The sequence below is a fragment of the Bacillus rossius genome, chromosome 1 (assembly GCF_032445375.1).
Source record: "Bacillus rossius redtenbacheri isolate Brsri chromosome 1, Brsri_v3, whole genome shotgun sequence".
NCBI lineage: Eukaryota > Metazoa > Arthropoda > Insecta > Phasmatodea > Bacillidae > Bacillus > Bacillus rossius.
In genome coordinates, this window is record NC_086330.1 from 284,683,283 (window position 1) to 284,707,435 (window position 24,153).

Here is a 24,153-nt window from a genome sequence, read left to right on the forward strand (position 1 = left end):
GGCGACATCTTGGAATAGTGTAATTATTTAGCTAGAAATGCGGGAAAAATTCCAATAGTCTCCGAAAAAAAAATCAATTAATTCACAAATTGAATCGATGGATCCCTGTCCACGGTTCGATTCTTGACCAGAGACAGTTGTAACTAATTATTAAATAAATGTTAGGTTCTGTTTTCCATTACCTTTCGCGGAGTTTATTAATCATTCACTCTACGAAAATCAACTCAAGTCATTATACCGGACCAACGAATTAAATCAGTGCCGATTAGCCTATTATGAAAGTCTAATTTTTCAATAATCTGAATAACATATAAGCCGTTCATGTACAAAGCCACACATATAGATCAATTGCCTTCAGTCCATGAGACCGAGTCATGTCATTATCAGACGTATAGGCTAGTCATTTCAGGACCACATGACCTTCGTAATCCATCGTGACATATTTATACATTCTAAAGGACCAAGTAACCTTGTAAAATATTTTAGTAACACCAAGAGGTGATAAACTAGTAAATATTCAATCACTACATTTTGTACTACGCGCAATCAACAAAAAAGGAAGCACCAACAACGAAAAGACAGCACCACCAACGAAAAGCCAGCTCATTTGGAAGCACCGACAACGAAAAGGCACCACATTTGGAAGCACCAACATCTAAAAGACAACACCGCCATCGAAAAGGCAACCCATTTTGGAAGCACCGACAACGAAAAGGCAGCACCGCCAACGTAAATACAGCACATTTGGAAGCACCGACAACGAAAAGACAGCAGTGACAACGAAAAGACAGAACATTTGGAAGCACCGACAACGAAAAGGCACCACATTTGGAAGCACCAACATCTAAAAGACAGCACCGCCATCGAAAAGGCAGCACATTTTGGAAGCACCAACAACGAAAAGGCAGCACCATCATCGTAAAGGCACGGACCACAAGACCGGGTCATGTCAATATCAGACATATAGACCATGAACTCAGTACACACAGGAAAAAGGAATGTACACGTAGGAAAACGGAACGTACACGCTGGAAAACGGAATATACACACAGGAAAACTGAATTTACACTCAGGAAAACGGAACGTACGCGCAGGAAAAACGGAATGTACGCGCAGGAAAACGGAAGGTACACGCAGGAAAACGGAAGGTACACGCAGGAAAACGGAAGGTACACGCAGTTAAACTTAACGTACACGCAGGAAAAACGGAAGGTACACGCAGGAAAACGGAACGTACACGCAGGAAAACGGAAGGTACACGCAGGAAAATGGAACGTACACGCAGGAAAAACGGAAGGTACACGCAGGAAAACGGAACGTACACGCAGGAAAACGGAATTTACACGCAGGAAAACGGAATTTACACGCAGGAAAACGGAACGTACACGCAGGAAAATTGGAACGTACACGCAGGAAAAACGGAACGTACACGCAGGAAAACGGAAGGTACACTCAGGAAAACGGAAGGTACACGCAGTAAAACGGAACGTTCACGCAGGAAAAACGGAAGGTACACGCAGGAAAACGGAAGGTACACGCAGGAAAACGGAAGGTACACGCAGGAAAACGGAAGGTACACGCAGGAAAACGGAAGGTACACGCAGGAAAACGGAAGGTACACGCAGGAAAACGGAATGTACACGCAGGAAAAACGGAAGGTACACGCAGGAAAACGGAACGTACACGCAGGAAAACGGAATTTACACGCAGGAAAACGGAATGTACACGCATAAAAACGGAATTTACACGCAGGAAAACGGAACGTACACGCAGGAAAACGGAACGTACACGCAGGAAAACGGAACGTACACGCAGGAAAACGGAACGTACATGCAGGAAAAACGGAACGTACACGCAGGAAAAACGGAACGTACACGCAGGAAAACGGAAGGTACACGCAGGAAAACGGAAGGAAAACGGAAGGTACACGCAGGAAAACGGAACGTACACGCAGGAAAACGGAAGGTACACGCAGGAAAAACGGAAGGTACACGCAGGAAAACGGAACGTACACGCAGGAAAACGGAATTTACACGCAGGAAAATAAGGAACGTACACGCAGGAAAAACGGAACGTACACGCAGGAAAAACGGAACGTACACGCAGGAAAAACGGAACGTACACGCAGGAAAAACGGAACGTACACGCAGGAAAATGGAAGGTACACGCAGGAAAACGGAAGGTACACGCAGTAAAACGGAACGTACACGCAGGAAAAACGGAAGGTACACGCAGGAAAACGGAACGTACACGCAGGAAAACGGAAGGAAAACGGAAGGTACACGCAGGAAAACGGAACGTACACGCAGGAAAACGGAACGTACACGCAGGAAAACGGAATTTACACGCAGGAAAATAAGGAACGTACACGCAGGAAAAACGGAACGTACACGCAGGAAAAACGGAACGTACACGCAGGAAAAACGGAACGTACACGCAGGAAAACGGAACGTACACGCAGGAAAATGGAAGGTACACGCAGGAAAACGGAAGGTACACGCAGTAAAACGGAACGTACACGCAGGAAAAACGGAAGGTACACGCAGGAAAACGGAACGTACACGCAGGAAAACGGAAGGAAAACGGAAGGTACACGCAGGAAAACGGAACGTATACGCAGGAAAAACGGAAGGTACACGCAGGAAAACGGAACGTACACGCAGGAAAACGGAATTTACACGCAGGAAAATAAGGAACGTACACGCAGGAAAAAAGGAACGTACACGCAGGAAAAACGGAACGTTCACGCAGGAAAACGGAAGGTACACGCAGGAAAACAGAACGTACACGCAGGAAAACGGAACGTACACGCAGGAAAACGGAATGTACACGCAGGAAAACAGATCGTACACGCAGGAAAACGGAACGTACACGCAGGAAAACGGAATTTACACGCAGGAAAACAGAAAGTACACGCAGAAAAACGGAACATACACGCAGGAAAACGGAACGTACACGCAGGAAAAACGGAACGTACACACAGGAAACGGAACGTACACGCAGGAAACGGAACGTACACACAGGCTCCAATATTCATTGGCTTCAATATTCATTGGCTCCATCAGTCATTGTCACCAACAGTCTTTTGGTTCCAAAAGTCTTTTGGCTCTAAATATATTTGGCTAGAATTCTTCGAGTCTAAGAGACTCTGAGGCCACATGGCTACGAGTCTAAAATGATCTAGATATTTTACGAGTTATACACGGCTTGCGAGGCTAGAGCTACGAAGCTTCTAGTTCACAAGTTTACGTAACTGCGAGGATACAGAACTACTAGTCTACATGAGTACTTGACTACGAAGCTACTCGTCTACAAGGCTCCAATTGCAGCATCTGTCTTCGTCAGAATTTTCTCTCTTGCTCCAACTGCACCGCCACCATTATGTTATAAGATTACATGGATACTTGCTTACGTAGCTTCAAGTCTACGAGACTCCATTACATCATGTCTACGCGACTACGAGCCATGAGGTTACGAGACTACGTGACTACGAATCTTCAAGTTGACGAGACTGCGAGGCTACAGATCTACGAAGCCTCTAGAAAACGAGTTTACGTGTCTGCATGGATACAGGAATACAAGTCTGCATGAGTTCTTGACTACGAAGCTACTCGTCTACAAGGCTACAATTACTACATTTGTCTTCGACGGAATTTTCTCTTTTACTTTATCTGCTCCATCACCATTATGTTATAAGATTACAAGGCTACTTGCTTACGTAGCTTCAAGTCTACGAGGCTCCAATGCATCATGACTACGAGACTACGTGCCATGAGGTTACGAGACTATGCGATTGCAAGTCTTCAAGGTTACGTGATCCTGAGGCTAAAGGACTACCAAGCTTCCAGAACGTATGGTTACGAGACTGCATGACTAATTGACGGCGCGGCTACGAAACTTCATGTCTCTAACTGACTACAATAGCACTATTCAGTGGTGAGAGTTAATTTATCTCATGCAAAGGTACTTGCTGCAAGTAGTTCCGCTTTTCAACATCAGATGACGTCACGTGTTGCTTGCAGGTAAATAATATTTATTTCTTATATGCGGGATGCTCACTATCGATCGCATAAGAAGGATGGCTTCGTTAGTCTCCAAGGAGAAGGAAGTTCGTCCTTCCTGCTAGTGCTTCTTAGATTTCTCACGGTCCACCATCTTGGATTGCGACGTTACGGCGACCATCTTTGATGGATGTGACCTTGACCTTTGACCGAAACCGCAGGAATGATCGCAAGCACTCGGATTAATCATCAAAATATTGATAAGAATAATCAGGAGCACACGGAGAAAACCATCACAATATTGATAAGAATAATCAGAAGCACACGGAGAAAAACGCCACATGTTTTCTTTGATATCATAAAATTACAGGGAAAAAAAATTTAAAAATAAAAATAAATTAATAAAAAATTTAAAAAAAATTAAAAAATACATAAAATTCTGGCTTGTACTAAAACTCTATCTTTGCTCAACAATGATAAGTTTACAAGCTAGCAGAATCTGATTCTGATAGCTTGTGAACTTCTCATTGTTGAGCAAAAATAGAGTTCTAGATCAAGCCAGAATCAGATTTGTATTTTTTTGTAATATTTTTATTTTAAATTTTAAAATTTTTTAAAATTTTAATTTATCAAAGAAAACGTGTGGTGGTTTTCTCCGTGTGCTCCCGATAATTCTTGTCAATATTATGTCGGTTTTCTCCGTGTGCTCCTGATTATACTTGTCCATATTATGATGGTTTTTCTCCGTGTGCTCCTGATTATTCTTGTCAATATTATGATGGTTTTTTCCGTGTGCTTACTATCATTCCTGTGGTTTCTCCAAGTGCTTCTGGTTATTTCTGAGAAACCGAACTCTCCATGAAGGAGTTTTAATCTTAATGAGACATGTCATTTTATTCAAAGTTACATTTAATTAGTGATTTTCGGCTACTAAATCGGCACTTGCAATATTTTTATGAGGTGGAAATAAAAAAATATATTATTACTCAGTCTAGTAGTATGCTCTGAGAAATCTGAGAAGCACTAACTGGAAGAACAAACTTCTTTCTCCTTGGAGTCTAGCAAAGCCGTCCCTATATTGCGATCATTAGTAAGCGTCCTGCATCCACCATAAAAAAAAAAATATTATTTACCTGCAAGCAACACGTGACGCTATCTGTTGTTGAAAAGCGGAACTACTTGCAACAAGTGCCTTTCCATGAGATAAATTAATTCTCACCACTGAATGGTGCTATTTTTTTAATCAGTTAGAGACATGAAGTTTCGTAGCCACGCGGCCAATTAGTCAGGCAGTCTCGTAACCATGCGTTCTGTAAGTTTCATAGTCCTATAGCCTCGAGATCACGTAACCTTGAAGATTTGCAATCGCATAGTCTCGTAGTCTCACAGTCATGATGCATTGGAGGCTCGTAGACTTGAAGCTACGTAAGCAAGTAGCCTTGTAATCTTCTAACATAAAGCTGATGGTGCAGTTGGAGCAAAAGAGAAAATTCCGTGGAAGAAAGATACGGTAATTGGAGCCTTGAAGACGAGTAGCTTCGTAGTCAAGAACTCATGCAGACTTGAAGTCCTGTATCCTCGCAGTCACGTGAACTTGTGTTCTAGAAGCTTCGTAGCTCTGTAGCCTTGCAGTCTCGTAAACTTGAAGATTCCTAGTCGTGTAGTCTCGTAACCTCATGGCTCGTAGTCGCGTAGTCATGATGTCTTGGGATCTCGTAGAATTGTAGCAATGTAGCCAAGTAACCTCGTAGACTTGTAGCTACGTAAACAAGTAGTCATGCTATATAATAACATAATTCTGCTGGAGTAGTTGGAGCCGAGTAGACTTGTATTCTTGTAGCTTCAAAGACATGTAGTTTCGTAGTCACGCGGTCTTTTAGCCATGCAGTCAGGTAGCCATGTATAACTCGTAACCAGCTAGATCCTTTAAGACTCGTAGCCTTGTAGCCTCATAGTCTCTTAGACTCGTAGAATTCTAGCCAAATATATTTGGAGTTGATGAGACAAAAGACAGTTGGAGCCAATGACTGTAGGAATGAATATTGGAGCCAATGACAAATGTGCGGCCTTTTCTATGATGGTGCTGCCTTTTCGTTGTCGGTGCTTCCAAATGTGCTGCGTTTTCGTTGTCGGTTTTTCCAAATGTTCTACCTTTTCGTTGGCGGTGCTTCCAAATGTGCTGCCTTTTCGATGATGGTGCTGCCTTTTCGATGATGGTGCTGCCTTTTCGTTGACGGTGCTTCCAAATGTGCTGCCTTTTCGTTGTCGGTTCTTCCAAATGTTCTACCTTTTCGTTGGCGGTGCTTCCAAATGTGCTGCCTTTTCGTTGGCGGTGCTTCCAAATGTGCTGCCTTTTCGATGATGGTGCTGCCTTTTCGTTGACGGTGCTTCCAAATGTGCTGCCTTTTCGTTGTCGGTTCTTCCAAATGTTCTACCTTTTCGTTGGCGGTGCTTCCAAATGTGCTGCCTTTTCGATGATGGTGCTGCCTTTTCGATGATGGTGCTGCATTTTCGTTGACGGTGCTTACAAATGTGCTGCCTTTTCGTTGTCGGTGCTTCCAAATGTGCCGCATTTTCGTTGTCGGTGCTTCCTTTTCGTTGACGGTGCTTCCAAATGTGCTTACTTTTTATTGTGCTTCCAGAATGTGCTTTTTTTTGTCGATGGTGCTTCTATTTTTAATGTAGATTTGACTCTAGTTTTATAATAAATTGTTCTTGATTTGACTAGTGTATTATTCCATCCGGTGCATGTATATAAGCGAATCCTAGACAGCAGGTCACTTAGTTGTTACTGTCGTCACGGTGTACGGATCACCTAGTTTGTTTCTTCTGGTGCATTAGTCACGTAATTACCTGTTAATGCGAACTCACTGGCATCTTTACGGACTTTAACGACGAACTCGATGGAGGTTGTACCATCATCTACGGGAACCTTGACGACAGCTACGACGGAGAAGGAGCAGATCCCGTTGGCAACGACGACGTCAACACTGGAGGAGACTTCAACAGACGTGATACCACCAGCAGAAGAGACTTTAATGCCGGTAGTGCTGGCTGTACAGGAAACCTCGACGAACGCTGTTTCGCCCTCGATGGTGACTTCAATGGATGGTGATACGACAACAAACAACGAACATCGGTGCCGTTACTGCGACAAGATTTTCTCAAACAACAGTAATGCTCGATGACACGAGAAGAGAGAATGTGTTAAGAACCTTTATCGAAAAATGTTTGGCTGTGAGAAATGTCGTAAGTAATTTACAAGAAATGCTAATTTGCAGCAACACTTGGAGACATGCAAAGGACCTGTTGCGCGGCAGAAAGTAAAGGTGTCTATACAACAGCAAATGATTGATGTGCATAAGAGTATGCCTGGAAATGGTACGACGGCGGCAACGTCAGTATCTGGATCGAGTCTGAAAGGCTCGTCTTCATCACCGCGGTATCCTTGTAGCTACTGCGATATGACGTTTGCATTTGCTCATGATGCACGGAGACATGAGAGGAGTAAATGTACAAAGAATCCTTCTCGCATGAAGTTTCGCTGCGATGAGTGTCATGAATGGTTTACTCGAATTGATAATTTGCGACGACATGCGAACAAATGCAACGGTAAAGTCCGTGCGCCTACTGCTGAACTACCTGCAGAAATTTCGACTCCTCGCTTTAGATTGGAGACTCGTAAGCGTACAAGCAAGAAAACAGATGCGCAGCAACCGATTGGTATGTCGTCTGGACATGGAACTAAGCCTAAGACTGTGATCGGTGCTCTACAGGTGAATGATAATGGCTTCTACTTGGCGCAGTCTGCATTTAGTGGAACATTGAAAGACTACTATTATCTAAATATGTTAGGTGAGTCGAAAGACATTTGTAATTTTCTTGACGATATTAGACAGAACATAATCAATCAGCTTACTGATGACGTAGCAACAAACGGACCTTTGAAATATAACTTGTGGTTGGACTGTATATATGGAAAGCCATATCCGTTAGATGACAAAGAGAAGAAGTGTGAATTCAAGACTTCGGCTGCAGTAATTTACAGTTCTGACGATGTGAAGCAAACTGTTAAACACGGTATCCAGAAACTCTGTCAAGAAGAGGAGGATTATGTCAGTAAAGGTTCTGGTTGGTCTCTGTCTAGTATAAACCGATTGGAGCTACGAACTAGTCATTTCACACCGATGCGGAACTAAATGATTATAAGATTGCTGGCTTTCGCAAGTGTTCGTGTAGTACAATAGAAATTATGTAATAAATATTATGTTTGTAAAAGAACTTGCGGTGTTTTGTTTCTCAAACCTGCCACTTTAGTGGTACTTTTGTAAAATTGAAGTTGTTTTGTATCGGCCAGGTTTCGAACTAATATGTTAATTAATGAGTGAATTATTTAATGAATTTAAATTTTTTTATTAAAATCGGATAATAAATACAAATATTCAAGATGATGGACGTGCTGGCTTATAGGATGATGGTTGATTTGGAAACTATGCTTCTTTTAGGATTTTGATCATTATTTATTAAAATTATTATTTTTTACATAAAATTAAATGTTTTGCATCGTCTAGGGATCTAACCAAGGACAGGAATCGATCGAATCAATCAGTATATTTATTGTCAATTTTTTGGTGAATTTTAGAACTTTTCCCGCATTTCTAGCATTAAAATTACGGATTTCCAAGGTGGCGCCCAAATTTCAAGATGGCGGAAGTCACAGTAATAAATGATTACTGCACTCTAGCGGGTAAGAATTAAACTAACGCGGCATCAGCGCATTCTAGCAGACGATAACATGATGGTGGCTTCCAGCAAACGAAGACAAGATGGCGGACATGGCGTCATACTAGGTGACGTTATATACTTTGACATTAGTGGTGGGGGCCAGTCTGCCAGCACCCACTGTGAGGGAAGAATCGGTCGCATTTTTTTTGCCCTCGTCGGGTTCGAACCGAGGACTCCGAGCTCCGTACCGTAAATGATTGTTTTTTAAAAAATTTTAATTAAAATTTTATTAATTGATTTTTTTTATAATTTTTAAATAAATTTCATTAAATTCGGATAATAAATAAAAAAGTTAAAGATGGCAGGCGTAACGGAAATTGCAACGGTGACGTCATAATCTAAGATGTCATATTCCATGATGACGTCTGAGGCTTATCGGAGGCTGTAGACATGGATGCTTAAGCCTCTATATGGACATTTCTAGCCGCTGAGATTTTTAAGGACTAAAAAAGGGAAATTTTCTTTCGATACGGGAATTTTTCCCTCAAAAAGAGAAATATTTGATTTGTGGAATTTTTAGAATTTTTTGGCGTTTTTTCCCCCACAGAAATGGAAATTTTGGCAATTTTTGAGGAATTTTGGACAAATTTCGCCCAATTTTGGACAAGTTTTGACAAGTTTTGAGGATCAAATTCAAGGTCAAGGTCAAAGGTCAAGGTCACAACCATCCAAGATGGCCGTCGTGACGTCAGAATCCAATATGGCGGTCGGCACCTCAGGCACCTCAGCCTGAAGCCTGGCGCCGGAGGAACCAAAACATACTACTATGAGTGCATTTTCTACTTTTAGAACCAGGACTGAAATTAGCTCATTTTGTATTTTTGGACTTACGTATTTTATTTTACCCTTTGGTTTATTTAACAATTCTTCTAAAATCGGGTCGTATTTTTCTAATAACTCAACAATACTCAAAAAGTTTCCTCGGGAGTTTGGATAATTGCTATTTGCATTTTCTCTATGGACACGAAATGCTAAATTACGCGTTGAAAATGTCAGAGTAACATGAAGGAGTCTAGAAAGTACTTGGCGCCAAAATGATTTTTCTTTTTTGGTCATCGACACTTGCTCTCCATCAAGAATCCAGATGAATTTTCGATGTCTCGTGTCTTTCTATGGCGTCTTCAATATGTTTCCAGTCGTCATAGCCTTCCATCCAAACATTTTGTATTTTTTTAGATGCACGATTTGTGAATAACCAAAATGGTTCACAATACGCCTTCTGAAGTATTATAGAATAGGATAGCCATGTACGTTCAAGTTTCACGCCAGACTTGGAAACAATATAGTAATGTTTTTCTAGAAAAGATCTATTGTCACTACCTTTTAAGAAAGGACCCTTAGGTTTACTATGCCCGTTTTCAATCACGAATCTTTTCACATGATCGGTTAGTTCTTTAAAATGACTCTTATCAGTAACATATGGCGAAGATACAATATTGTTCACACTAAAATATGATTCACATTGATTTTTGCTAGTACCTTGTTGTGGTTGTACTGGTGTTGGGTGCTGCATCTGGTAATTCTAGTATACTTTTAGTACGGTCCAATTCTTCACTTTTGGGGCACTGTTCACTGACGTTTTTAATAATAAAGTCATCATTCTTTAAGTACTGACTAATTTTAGGTACTTTTTATTTTTTTCTTCAGTCTCCCTCTTTCTCTTTCGTTTTTCACTCTCACTTAAATATTTTCTAGAACTAGACATTTGATTAACTAACTTTCACAATTAACTTTACTTTTCCACCATTTGCAGGTTTAATAAAACAACAAATCCGAAAAATCAAAGATACAAATGATCAATTGTCAAGACAGTCACACAAAGAATGTCAATGCTCACCCGCGCTGCCAACGTACCGCGACAAAAAAATGTAGAAACCAATGGATGCGTTCTAAAATTGATCAACACATTTTTGTTTAGGATGTGTTGAAATTCTTAATGATTAATTTGGATTTGTATTATGGTCTTTAATGGATTTTAAGCTTTAAAAAATATATTTTTTTAAGTAAAATAAAATGTAATATAACTCAGGTACAATGTAAACAATTTATTTCTGCGCTTGCGGTCTTTTGGGCCGGGGCCCTCTTGGGTCGGGGGCCCGTGGCATTTTGCCAGCCCTGCCATCCTATAGTTACGCCATTGGAAAGAGCCATTCTTTCGTGCTGCAAGCGAGAAAACAACAAAGCAGTGTTCGCGCATACGCTTATCTAAAACGGTTTGAGTTACTCTTTAATTGTGACATTTAACCAAAACTTTACAACACTTATAGTTGATACTATTAAATTTTATAACTGAGACATTCTTTTATGGACATACTGTATTTTAGAGGGGGAAAAAACGAACTCTCACAGAGTTAAAATTTCTTACCTGTAGAGCCTGCCAGAGGAAACACCAACCCATGTATGTTAGAAGGAAAGGAGTTTTTTTTTTTTTTTTTTAATTGGGTAGAGTTGTACTTGAAGTGTAAACGTTGCCAGAGATCGGGGACCATGACACATGATATCTCGCTGCCTGCCCAGGTTCGTCCAGCTTATAAATGGCGGGATTACAAAGACCTAAGTAAGTTCATCCTGGAGTGCATGAAGTATCTATGCCTGCAAGGGGTTGACACCAGAAATTAGATTGAAAGTATGGGTTGGGGGGGGGGGTGTTAATGAAGTTATTTACCTGGCAGCACATTAAAAAGCAAATAAAAAATTCAAATATACGTAGTTGAAATACTTTAATTGAAAACAAGATGCAATACTTGTCCCCTTCAATTGTTACCAAAATACAAACAAAGGTTAAATATGTATTGTAACAAAGTATAAACAAAATGTACTGTCTACTGGATGGGTGTTACATTAATTATTAATTTATTATAATTTTATAGTTGTTAACTGAAATAATTTAAATTTACAAAACAGGATTTTTGTTTTACAAAATACAGATAATTTGCAGTAAATCTGCTCTTTTAAAGCCTCAAGGAAATGCTGCACTGATAACATTCATAGCAAGTGGCAGGAAGGGTAGTAAGGGTGTTACTAAGAGAGTGTTTGACGATGAAAGTACTGCATTTATCCACGAACTGTAATACGGCACAGATGAATAGACACCTGGACTGCGAGGCTTGCCGCACCCTCTTCCGTAAGACACCACTCCAATCAGCAGTCCGGAACAGACCATCGGGCCGCCGCTGTCTCCCTGAAATACAAACTGTACTATAAAGCCCCAAGCGCACGATGGAATTTTACGTGGATGGTTTAGTGTTAAAATCGGTAATTTATTTTGAAGGGATTGAAGTTTTCTTGATTATTATTTGAAACGCGGTGGACATGTAGTCTATTGAAACATTTACCGTATTATGCAACAATTATGAGAAACACCCATTTTAATATTATACAAAAAAAGTATTAACTAGGTATCATAACAAAACAATTTAAACAAGCTCGATTATACGTGTGATACAGGCTTAAGCAAGATTCTTTCAATGCCACAGGGTACACCGGATTTTGGGAAAGCGTTATTCCAACTGAACAACAGGTTACTACTAAAGTTATCTTAAATATTAATGTCCACGTGTTTAAAAAATATACACTAATTTCTTACAAGCTGTAGGGTAAGTCGAGACGTTGTCTCACCAGATTGTAACGAAAAGTGCAACGCTCATGAATGACCAGCTTGAAGGGTGGGTGACGGGGGGAAGGGGGGATAACAAAGTAGAGAGACACCTATAAGACTCTATGCAAGCTTTTTGTCACCATGTTTGTTACAACTGTGAACCTCCAGTGTGATATTTTTATGTTTTCTTTTGTTTAGTTTCATCACTCATTGAATATTTATGGTGTTTATCGTCCAAGTGTATTATTAAAGAGAGATGTTTCACTAAGAGAGAGCGTGGCGGCCACACATCGATTTTGTTCATTTTCAAATACCACATGCGACTGTTGTGTTCTTACCTGGCAGGCGTCGATGCCACCAACTTCAACGTCTCCAGCGCAAATCAAGGCGGAGTTCATGGCGAAAAAACGGGCACAATCAGTGAGCGATATAGTTGGCACATTGACGTAATTCAAGATGTCGGGAAGCCAAGTGTTGCTCTGTTAAACAAAACACGCATCAGACCAACGATATGATAAACACCTAAACTTTTTTTTGTATGGGGCCATCTTTGGCTTCTAATTTGTTATAAGATTTTCAAAATCAATGAGTGTAAACAATGTCATGAGCACATGTTTCAAGAAGTTACTCCCAATATATATATATATATATATATATATATATATATATAGATGAATGCACTTTAGTTCAAATTTATTTACTTTAAAGCATTGCATATTTTAATTCATTGGTGACGAGATATCGAACAATCACTACATTTAAATTCTGATGAGATTTATAGCCTTAACCTTGTTCCCAGAGTCTGCCATGAGATACTGGCCAGTTATATTGACAAATGAGCTGCCAAATGTTGGGGAGTGCGACATTGGTGTGTTGGATTACGGCAGCGCGGTTGTAGACTTGAGCGGAATTACAACAGCCCGTCACCTCCATCCGCCACTTCATCCGTCAATGCCACGCAGCTAGCCAAGCGATATACAACATGACTTCATCCGTCCGTCAAAATATTTTCCCAAGTAAGTGCTACCAACAATCTGTGGTTTTCTTATTTCGATGTTGTTTAATATTTATTTCGTGTTTTTGTACGTATTGTGTAAGCACTTCCTCGGAAAAATTTAGAGTCGTGATTAAATTGTTTGGATACGAGTTTTAAGAACTGCAATGTTATCATACAAAACATCTGAACACAAACACCACAGGCCTGTATTCTGGTAACAATTGACTGCCGCAGCTAAAACTAAAGATATAATCCATCCGTCCGTCCGTCCGTCAAAAGTATGAGTTTGCAAAACTTTTGACGGGCTGACGGATGCAATTTTTTGGGCCCTCCGATTGGCTGCAGGTCACGTGACCCACGGACGGATGAAGGATGGACAGAGGAGACGTGCTATTGTATTTCCGCCTTAATAATTACTGTCCTCTACGCATTAAGCCAACATTGCCGCATAGTTCGAAAACATAACTGCCATATTTAGCTGATGTAAATAAGGTCATGATTAATTAGTGGAATGCAACTAATCTATGTCACCTAGAAGTATTACTCTGGAAACAGTACGCACCATTTACTATGTACTGCAAACTAAGAGTGTGGCGCTTTACAATAACGAAATGTCTAACCCTTACTGCAGTGAAACTCAGATAAACACTGCGAATTTATATTTGACAACCTCAACAAAGAACAGTGTTGTCCACTATGTCACGCGTGTCAAACAGTTCAATTGGCCAATAAGCCATTCAGTCTGGGCTGAAAAATTGTTAACTCTGCAGTGTATACATCCGCACGATGAAATATTTACTGGCTTAAATTTATAGAACAATGTGAGCAGTGCTCTTCGATGATTGGATTCAATGAAAATTTAAAAACGATTTAGAGATAGTCACTTTACATACGGTACGGCAAGTATTTACTCAAACAAGTGTATTTACCATATTATGTTTTACTAAATAAAAATTCATTTTCTAAAAAAGTTTGTTTCTCATTTTATTTTTTTTTCCGAGGATGAGACTCTATTAAAATCGTTTTGTATGATTGACATTTTAAAAATATTAATATCTACAATTAAATATTTTAATTTAAAAGTTCTTTTTTGACAAACAATGGCAAAAAAAATCAGTTCGTAGATTAATTAGATCGTTTGGGGGACATAAAATCGCCGCGCAATCAATTACGTTATTATAATCTAAGAACGAAAAATCGTATTTAAAAAATTATAACTGTCCAAATATATATATAATAAATCATATCATTCAATTCTTTGAATGACAATATGGCCGCAGTTAAAATGTTTTGCACTGGAACCACGGCGCAATGCAAAGTTTGCGATGCAACAGCAAAATATCGCGTGACTGTGGACTTTCTGTGCCCGCGCGATAACCAAACATACACGATTGTAGGCTACATAATATAAAATGTTTATTGCTGTTACACACGCACCAAACATACGATAACCATCAGTGGATGCGGGGATTTTTAATCGATACGTTCGAGAGGAATTAGATTACTTAGTTCAAACATAACATTCAATTGTTAACATCACTATACGTAAACACATTTCAGAGATGTCACAGATATATTTAGTAAATAAAGCCTTAAAGAATTACCAGAGTACCAGTTTAACCATCTTTCGAGCCCGCGAAGAAAAAAGAAAATTTTAATCGGAAAGTCTGTCACGTCAGCTATTTTTGTCTCGTTGACGTCATAAATGTGCCGAGCGTGATTAGCTAGAAATCTTCGCGTCGTCGCCGTCGCGCTATTGAGATTTATCACAAATGACGAAACGTGTCATACAAGAAATCGCTCCTAATTAAAGATTGGATGTGATATGAGCAAAACCTGATCGCATGAGCTGACATTTAGGCTGGGTTTATAAACTGTGTCGCCAACTAGTATTTTTGGCACAATTTCAAATGATACATTAGAAGTGATACATTAAAAATAAGTTTGGTAAATTTGGGATGCGTATTTGTTATAAAATCGTATTATAAAAACGAAATAATATTATTCCCCTGCGGTGCTGGTATCTACGGTGACGGACGCGAACCGAACGAATCGTGCTCTCTATCAGCTGCCGCGGAAACCAGGCACTTGTTAATACATATTTTCCTTTGTTTATCGCGATTGGCGTTATTATTAATGAATTATAAATAAAATTTCGTGCCCGGGGCCACAATTGCATATCATTTTGAGCACTGGAAGACATAAAAACATAAAATAATCTCGACGAATTTTAATCTGTGGTTTTGATTGCTTATTACAACAACAATTTCGGCAATAAAGGTTAATTATTCTTGCATTTTAAAAATCTGCTTACTAGTATAATTTCAAGTATTAGTAGTAGGAAAATACCGGTTCTGGGACAGGCGCAGGATCCAGGATCCGGCGGCCATCTTGGATGACGTCATCTAATCCGTATGCTAATCCATGCTAATCCGTATGCTAATCTATGCTAATCTATGCTAATCCTTGCCAATCTATGCTAATCCATGCCAATCTATGCCAATCCGTATGCCAATCTATGCTAATCCGTATGCCAATCTATGCCAATTCGTATGCCAATCTATGCTAATTCGTATGCCAATCTATGCTAATCCATATGCCAATCTATGCTAATCCATATGTTAATCCATGCTAATCCATGCTAATCCATCCGCCATTTTGTATTTCTAGAAATTTCCACCAACTTCGAATCGTGACATCACCGTTGCACTTTTCGTCACGGCCGCCATCTTGGATTCGAATTTTTTTTTTTCGAACTTCAACTTTTCGAAATTCGATGTAATCATCAGCCGCCATCTTGTTTCGTCTGCTGGTGGCCGCCATCTTGTTTTAGTCTGCTGGTGGCCGCCATCTTGTTTTCGTCTGCTGGAGGCAGCCATCTTGTGACGTCATATAGTTCTGTTGGTCGCCACCAGATAGCAGCAGGGATTATTTTATTTTTTTCTTTAACTAAAATATTTTCAGTGCCGAGGCTGGGATTCGATCCATGGGACGTGAAAACGTCCAGGATGTCGTGGTTACGAGGCGGACGCCTTGACCACTAGACCACGAGACCAATTGGGATATGGTGGAATAAATAATCTATATATGCTACGTACTGACGGCAAGTTTATGATAAATGGGGGGAGGGTGTTTTTGCCTTCCTTAATGCATACCTAAGGCGCCACATTTGAAATTAAAATTATTATACAGCCGCCATCTTTAATTCCAGCACAGACTACCAGATGGCGCTAAATTCAAAAAATTAGTTGCCAGAGGCGCCGCCATCTTGGTTCTCAAGTTGGCTGGTAGATGTCGCTAGTATCGCGCGCCAAATTCAAAAATTAGTTGCCAGAGGCGCCGCCATCTTGGTTCTCAAGTTGGCTGGTAGATGTCGCTAGTATCGCGCGCCAAATTCAAAAATTAGTTGCCAGAGACGCCGCCATCTTGGTTCTCAAGTTGGCTGGTAGATGTCGCTAGTATCGCGCGCCAAATTCAAAAATTAGTTGCCAGAGGCGCCGCCATCTTGGTTCTCAAGTTGGCTGGTAGATGTCGCTAGTATCGTGCGCCAAATTCAAAAATAGTTGCCAGAGGCGCCGCCATCTTGGTTCTCAAGTTGGCTGGTAGATGTCGCTAGTATCGCGCGCCAAATTCAAAAATTAGTTGCCAGAGGCACCGCCATCTTGGTTCTCAAGTTGACTGGTAGATGGCGCCACCGTCGCCATATTTTAGTTCATACAATCGATACCAGATGACGCCACCATCGCCATCTTTAGTTCCTAGTGTTGCTACCAGAGTGTGCCACCATCGCCATCTTTAATTCTTAAAGATACCGCCGGAGCGCGCCACCGTCGCCATCTTTAATTCTTAAAGTTACTGCCGGATGGCGCCAAGTGTTATGTAGTCAGTCTAGACAAGTCGGGATAAGTTTGGAACCTGTAGCTATATTATTATTAATTAATAATGTATGTTTATTAAATATGATAGAGTATTTATAAAATATTGGTGTTGTGTAGAGTCTCTCTCTCTTCTTCTCGTAGTGGCGGAAGACATCTCGAAGGTAGTGTTAGAATTTATGTATTAAAGCAATCACTCTAGCTGAGGAGGTTAATAACTTATAGTTACAATTCAATAATATCGGCAATTAAATGTTTTGAAATTAAAGCAAACAACGTAAATGTTAAACACATATTTATTTAAATCTTATTACAAACAGCAAGGGATAAGAAAAATCACTGATTTAAAAGAATTAAATAATGAGTAATAAAAGTACATAATATTCACACACTGCACATCATAGTGACAAAGTCAACATAACCTATTTACATAAACCAGAGACCCAATACCTAAATATTAAGCATAACTACAAGTTACATAGGATATAATATACTCTGAAATACATATTAAAGAGAAAATTGATATAAATAATATTATACTTTGCTCAATAGTTCCAGAAGTAATGAATGTACAGCTACACGAGCAATCTCAACAGTTCTTTCATCACTAGTGTTTTCTGTAGAACATACTTGAGTGGTGTCTTCACTGATCGGACCTAGATGACTGAGATCTCGGGTTCGACTCTTGCGAGATGTAGGAAGGCGAAGCTGACGCCTGCGTTTATGCTGGACTGCTACTGATGTAGTAGGTGCTGGCGATGTGGGACTCATCTGGGTACAGCTAGATGATGTCTGGACTGACGAAGTCTGACCACATGCAGATGCTGGCGGTGACTTAATAGCTGGTTGGTTGAATGCATGTACGAAAACCTCTTCAGGCGTTGCAGGGAGAACTGTATCGTCTCTATTCATATTCACTCTACAATGTCCATAGCCCAGACAGTTGATAACTTCTAGAGGTGTATATTGAGGTCCTGGGTTTAAAACCTGTTTCACGTGAAACACAGCGTCACATCTCTCCGAAAAATGTTTTAAAACACCGTCGATCCACTCACTATAATCAACAGTGCCTAGCCCAGGCGTTACACTGGAGTATATCCTGTTCGGTTGAAAGTTAGACATCTTGGTTAACTACTTCTGCTGTAGGTCCTTACACCACCACAGTTTCAGCTCGACTGCCATCGCACGAGGCGAGGGTCGTATCACTTGGATACAACATTCCAACACGGTGATCAACCATCCAAGCCCTAAGCATGCTCGCATTGTGTCTTGAGATCGAACCTGGACATGTATTATTGCACGTGTACAATTTATTTAATTCTTTCAATGATGGACAGTCATATTCTGCTTGTACATCTAATATTAGCACATGATGCTTACAATAGTTAGTTAGCCACCGTTTCTGCTCTATTCCTACAACCAATACAGGTCCGGTGAAATGACTTACCAATATGTTGGGTATTGAAGCATAAGGAAAGAGTCCGTGTTCCCAATGTAAACCATGAAAATTTCTAGTGAGCCAAGCATTTGTTTTTTGATGCTTCCTGGTGAGATATCGCCATTCAAAAGGAGGTTGAAAGTTACGTGTTATTACATTTCCTTCTTCATCTGCAATGCTAAGTTCCTTGATAATAAACCCATACTGACTAGAGAAGCCTTGGAGGTTTACACATTTCGTCATGGAGGTCGAGACGAGACTAAGCCGGTAATGTACTGTCAGGTCTTAGATAATGGACGACACAATCTACCTTGTTGCAGGATGTCTCGATTATGTCCGGAGCCTCCTCGTCACAATCACTGGCCCAGTGATGACCGAAGTTGCAGACCTCTAGTTGAAGTAACCATCCTCGGTGACGTAGTGCACACGGCAGAATCCTGGAGTTACTTCCGCGTACTTTGCAGTTGGATCGAACAGCATTTGCTTGAATTTGTAGCAGCAGCTCTATACCCACACGACTATGTGTTGACTGCTGTGTCTAGGGTGTTGACCTCAATTTATACCGCTAGGACCCCCCTCCAGTCCAGTCACGTGTACCGTTGCTTCCGTTGTTGTCCCCCCGCCTTGCTGGCGGCCTCCAACATTCGAACGAGGTGATCAACCATCCAAGCCCTAAGCATGCTCGCATTGTGTCTTGAGATCGGGCCTGGACATCCAAGTTACATAGAGTATAATATACTCTGAAATACATAATAAAGAGAAAATTGATATAAATAACATTATACTTTGCTTAATAGTTCCAGAAGTAATGAACGCACTGCTTGACCAGTGACAGGTGTAACTAAATATTAAATATATTTTATATTTTATTTTCCATTACCTTTCGTGGAATTTATTAATCATTCACTCTACGAAAAACAACTCAAGACAATATACCCGACCATCGAATTAAATACAGTACCGCTATGCCTTACATGAAAGTCTAATTATTCGATAATCTGAATAACCTATAAATCATTCATGTACAAAGCCACACATACAGGCCAATTGTCTATGGACCATGAGACCGAGTCATGACAATATCAGACGTATAGGTTAGAATTTTCAGAACCGCAGGACCTTCTTCGTCTTTAGATAATTACAGTCATTTAGACCATCATGAAATCTTAATACATACTAAAGGACCAAGCAACCTTGAAAAATATTTTAGTAACACCAAGAGGTTTTGAACTAGTAAATATTCAGTCACTACATATTTTACTATGCGCAATCAACAAAAAGGAAGCACCATCAACGAAAAGGCAGCACATTTGTAAACACCATCAACAAAAAGGAAGCACAATCGGAAGCACATTCATAGAAAAGGAAGCACAATCGGAAGCACAATCACAAAAAGGAAGCACATTTGGAAGCACAATCACAAAAAGGAAGCACATTTGGAAGCACAATCCACAAAAAGGAAGCACATTTGGAAGCACATTCAACGAAAAAGGAAGCACAATCATAGAAACAACGCACAATCGGAAGCACAATCAACAAAAAGGAAGCACAATCGGAAGCACATTCATAGAAAAGGAAGCACAATCGGAAGCACATTCATAGAAAAGGAAGCACAATCGGAAGCACAATCACAAAAAGGAAGCACATTTGGAAGCACAATCACAAAAAGGAAGCACATTTGGAAGCACAATCCACAAAAAGGAAGCACATTTGGAAGCACATTCAACGAAAAAGGAAGCACAATCAACAAAAAGGAAGCACATTTTGGAAGCACCATCAACAAAAAGGAAGCACATTTTGGAAGCACAATCACAAAAAGGAAGCACATTTGGAAGCACAATCCACAAAAAGGAAGCACATTTGGAAGCACATTCAACGAAAAAGGAAGCACAATCATAGAAACAACGCACAATCGGAAGCACAATCCACAAAAAGGAAGCACATTTGGAAGCACATTCAACGAAAAAGGAAGCACAATCATAGAAACAACGCACAATCGGAAGCACAATCAACAAAAAGGCAGCACATTTGGTAACACAAGTTACGAGAACTAAGTCTTAGTTAGAAATCAGAATGCAAGAAATAAAAACATTAAATTTTTACTTTTAATATTTAATTTATTTCTTAAGATTATACAAATAGAAGTAAAATAAGCCATTATTGTATGTAGCCAGCTTTCCTCAGTTCTTCGAGTATGAAGGATATTTCTTTTATGCACGAATAGTTTCCTGCACAAAGCGAGCCATGTAGAAGTCTTAGCCGGTCAACCAATAAGTTTGGATCTTTCCACGATGTGTAATCAATCTCTTCTACCACCATCTCACTTGCTTGTTTATTATAAATACTTTTAATATCACAATCGTCCCAGTGATCATAATAAGCGTTATCAGATTTATTTATTTTAACACGTCGTTTCCATCGTTTCGGTCTCAGGACACCGTTACATTCTTCGATCTTGTCAGCGTTAGGTGCTTCATCACAGTCTATGCTTTTGTCAACAGCCTCAGAGTCACTGTAACAATCACTGTAGAAGGCATCCTCTTCACCCAGATTACCATATGAATTCGATATCGATGATGTCGAAGTGCCATTATCGTCTTCATGCTTCCTTTTTAGGAGTCCATCATCATTTTTACAAAGTAAGAAAGATCTACTTGAATTCGGCTGGAATGTATTCTCACTTTTCACGTTAAGGATTCTTCCATTGTCTTCATTCTTCCATAAATCATCATCGTCCTTCAATTTAAGTTCTTCGTCGAGATCGGAAGAGCCACGAACAAAATCTCTCTCAAGACAAGGAAAATTATTGCCGTAATGCACATCACTATTCCTTAGTCTAGTAGATCCATCGTTGTACTCTGGCTTGTAAGCAGGCTTAACGTTACAAGTTCTGTCATGTCTTTTTAAGCTCTCTCTCCGCGTAAACGACTTGCTACATCGAACGCAACTTATCATATTGCGTAGTGGATTTTTAACACAGTCATTCTTCTGGTGTTGTCTTCCATTCTTACTCAAGATAAATTCTTTGCTGCAAAACTTACACCTGTGTCCTTTCGATACAGCGACAGACACCGAATCAGGATTCATATTAGTTACTGTGAATAATGTTAGATACAAAAAGACAGTTTTCCAATTGGAACCATTACTTAAATATAATTTTTTAAATATTTCTTAAGCGAGAGTTATCTCATGCAAAGGTACTTGTTGTAAGTAGTTCTGCTTTTCAACAACAGATGACACCACGTATTGCTTGCAGGTAAATATTATTTCTTTCTTTCATGCGGGATGCAGGATTCTCACTAACGATCGCAATACAGGGATGGCATCGCTAGACTCCAAGGAGAAGGTAGTTTGTTCATCCAGTTAGTGTTTCTCAAATTTCTCAGGGTATATATTATTATTTGACTTAATAATGATTTTTTTTAAATTCCACCTAATAAAAATAAAATAGAAGCACTCATAGAAAACCATCAGGGATGATGTCGTTTATAAACATCATAAATTAACATTTTTTTTAAAAAAGTCCAAATTTAATCATGCTTAAGCAAAGAGTTCACAAGCCCGCTTGTGCTAGAACTCTCATGTTGCTTAAGCAAAGAGTTCACAAGCCCGCTTGTGCTAGAACTCTCATGTTGCTTAAGCAAAGAGTTCACAAGCCCGCTTGTGCTAGAACTCTCATGTTGCTTAAGCAAAGAGTTCACAAGCCCGCTTGTGCTAGAACTCTCATGTTGCTTAAGCAAAGAGTTCACAAGCCCGCTTGTGCTAAACTCTCATGTTGCTTAAGCAAAGAGTTCACAAGCCCGCTTGTGCTAGAACTCTCATGTTGCTTAAGCAAAGAGTTCACAAGCCCGCTTGTGCTAGAACTCTCATGTTGCTTAAGCAAAGAGTTCACAAGCCCGCTTGTGCTAGAACTCTCATGTTGCTTAAGCAAAGAGTTCACAAGCCACTTGTGCTAAACGCTCATGTTGCTTAAGCAAAGAGTTCACAAGCCCGCTTGTGCTAGAACTCTCATGTTGCTTAAGCAAAGAGTTCACAAGCCCGCTTGTGAACTCTTTGCTTAAGCATGATTAAATTTGGACTTTTTTAAAAAAAAATGTTAATTTATGATGTTTATAAACGACATCATCCCTGATGGTTTTCTATGAGTGCTTCTATTTTATTTTTATTAGGTGGAATTTAAAAAAAAATCATTATTAAGTCAAATAATAATATATACCCTGAGAAATTTGAGAAACACTAACTGGATGAACAAACTACCTTCTCCTTGGAGTCTAGCGATGCCATCCCTGTATTGCGATCGTTAGTGAGAATCCTGCATCCCGCATGAAAGAAAGAAATAATATTTACCTGCAAGCAATACGTGGTGTCATCTGTTGTTGAAAAGCAGAACTACTTACAACAAGTACCTTTGCATGAGATAACTCTCGCTTAAGAAATATTTAAAAAATTATATTTAAGTAATGGTTCCAATTGGAAAACTGTCTTTTTGTATCTAACATTATTCACAGTAACTAATATGAATCCTGATTCGGTGTCTGTCGCTGTATCGAAAGGACACAGGTGTAAGTTTTGCAGCAAAGAATTTATCTTGAGTAAGAATGGAAGACAACACCAGAAGAATGACTGTGTTAAAAATCCACTACGCAATATGATAAGTTGCGTTCGATGTAGCAAGTCGTTTACGCGGAGAGAGAGCTTAAAAAGACATGACAGAACTTGTAACGTTAAGCCTGCTTACAAGCCAGAGTACAACGATGGATCTACTAGACTAAGGAATAGTGATGTGCATTACGGCAATAATTTTCCTTGTCTTGAGAGAGATTTTGTTCGTGGCTCTTCCGATCTCGACGAAGAACTTAAATTGAAGGACGATGATGATTTATGGAAGAATGAAGACAATGGAAGAATCCTTAACGTGAAAAGTGAGAATACATTCCAGCCGAATTCAAGTAGATCTTTCTTACTTTGTAAAAATGATGATGGACTCCTAAAAAGGAAGCATGAAGACGATAATGGCACTTCGACATCATCGATATCGAATTCATATGGTAATCTGGGTGAAGAGGATGCCTTCTACAGTGATTGTTACAGTGACTCTGAGGCTGTTGACAAAAGCATAGACTGTGATGAAGCACCTAACGCTGACAAGATCGAAGAATGTAACGGTGTCCTGAGACCGAAACGATGGAAACGACGTGTTAAAATAAATAAATCTGATAACGCTTATTATGATCACTGGGACGATTGTGATATTAAAAGTATTTATAATAAACAAGCAAGTGAGATGGTGGTAGAAGAGATTGATTACACATCGTGGAAAGATCCAAACTTATTGGTTGACCGGCTAAGACTTCTACATGGCTCACTTTGTGCAGGAAACTATTCGTGCATAAAAGAAATATCCTTCATACTCGAAGAACTGAGGAAAGCTGGCTACATACAATAATGGCTTATTTTAC

General features: G+C 39.8%; 1 protein-coding gene across 4 annotated transcripts in view; it reads right to left on the reverse strand.

Annotated features, from left to right (window-relative positions):
* Positions 1-11,487: 11,487 nt before the first annotated feature.
* LOC134527677 (uncharacterized) overlaps positions 11,488-24,153 on the reverse strand; it is a 58,982-nt gene continuing 46,316 nt past the window's right edge. For 2 of the 4 annotated variants that reach the window (XM_063360572.1, XM_063360571.1), the window contains 2 exons: positions 12,723-12,863; positions 11,488-11,967 (listed from right to left, as the gene is read on the reverse strand). In XM_063360572.1, the coding sequence (XP_063216642.1) occupies positions 11,746-11,967; positions 12,723-12,863 (363 nt within the window). In that variant the 3' untranslated portion in view covers positions 11,488-11,745. The remainder of the gene's footprint in view (positions 11,968-12,722; positions 12,864-24,153) is intronic. The other 2 variants (XM_063360573.1, XM_063360570.1) reach the window with 2 other exon arrangements.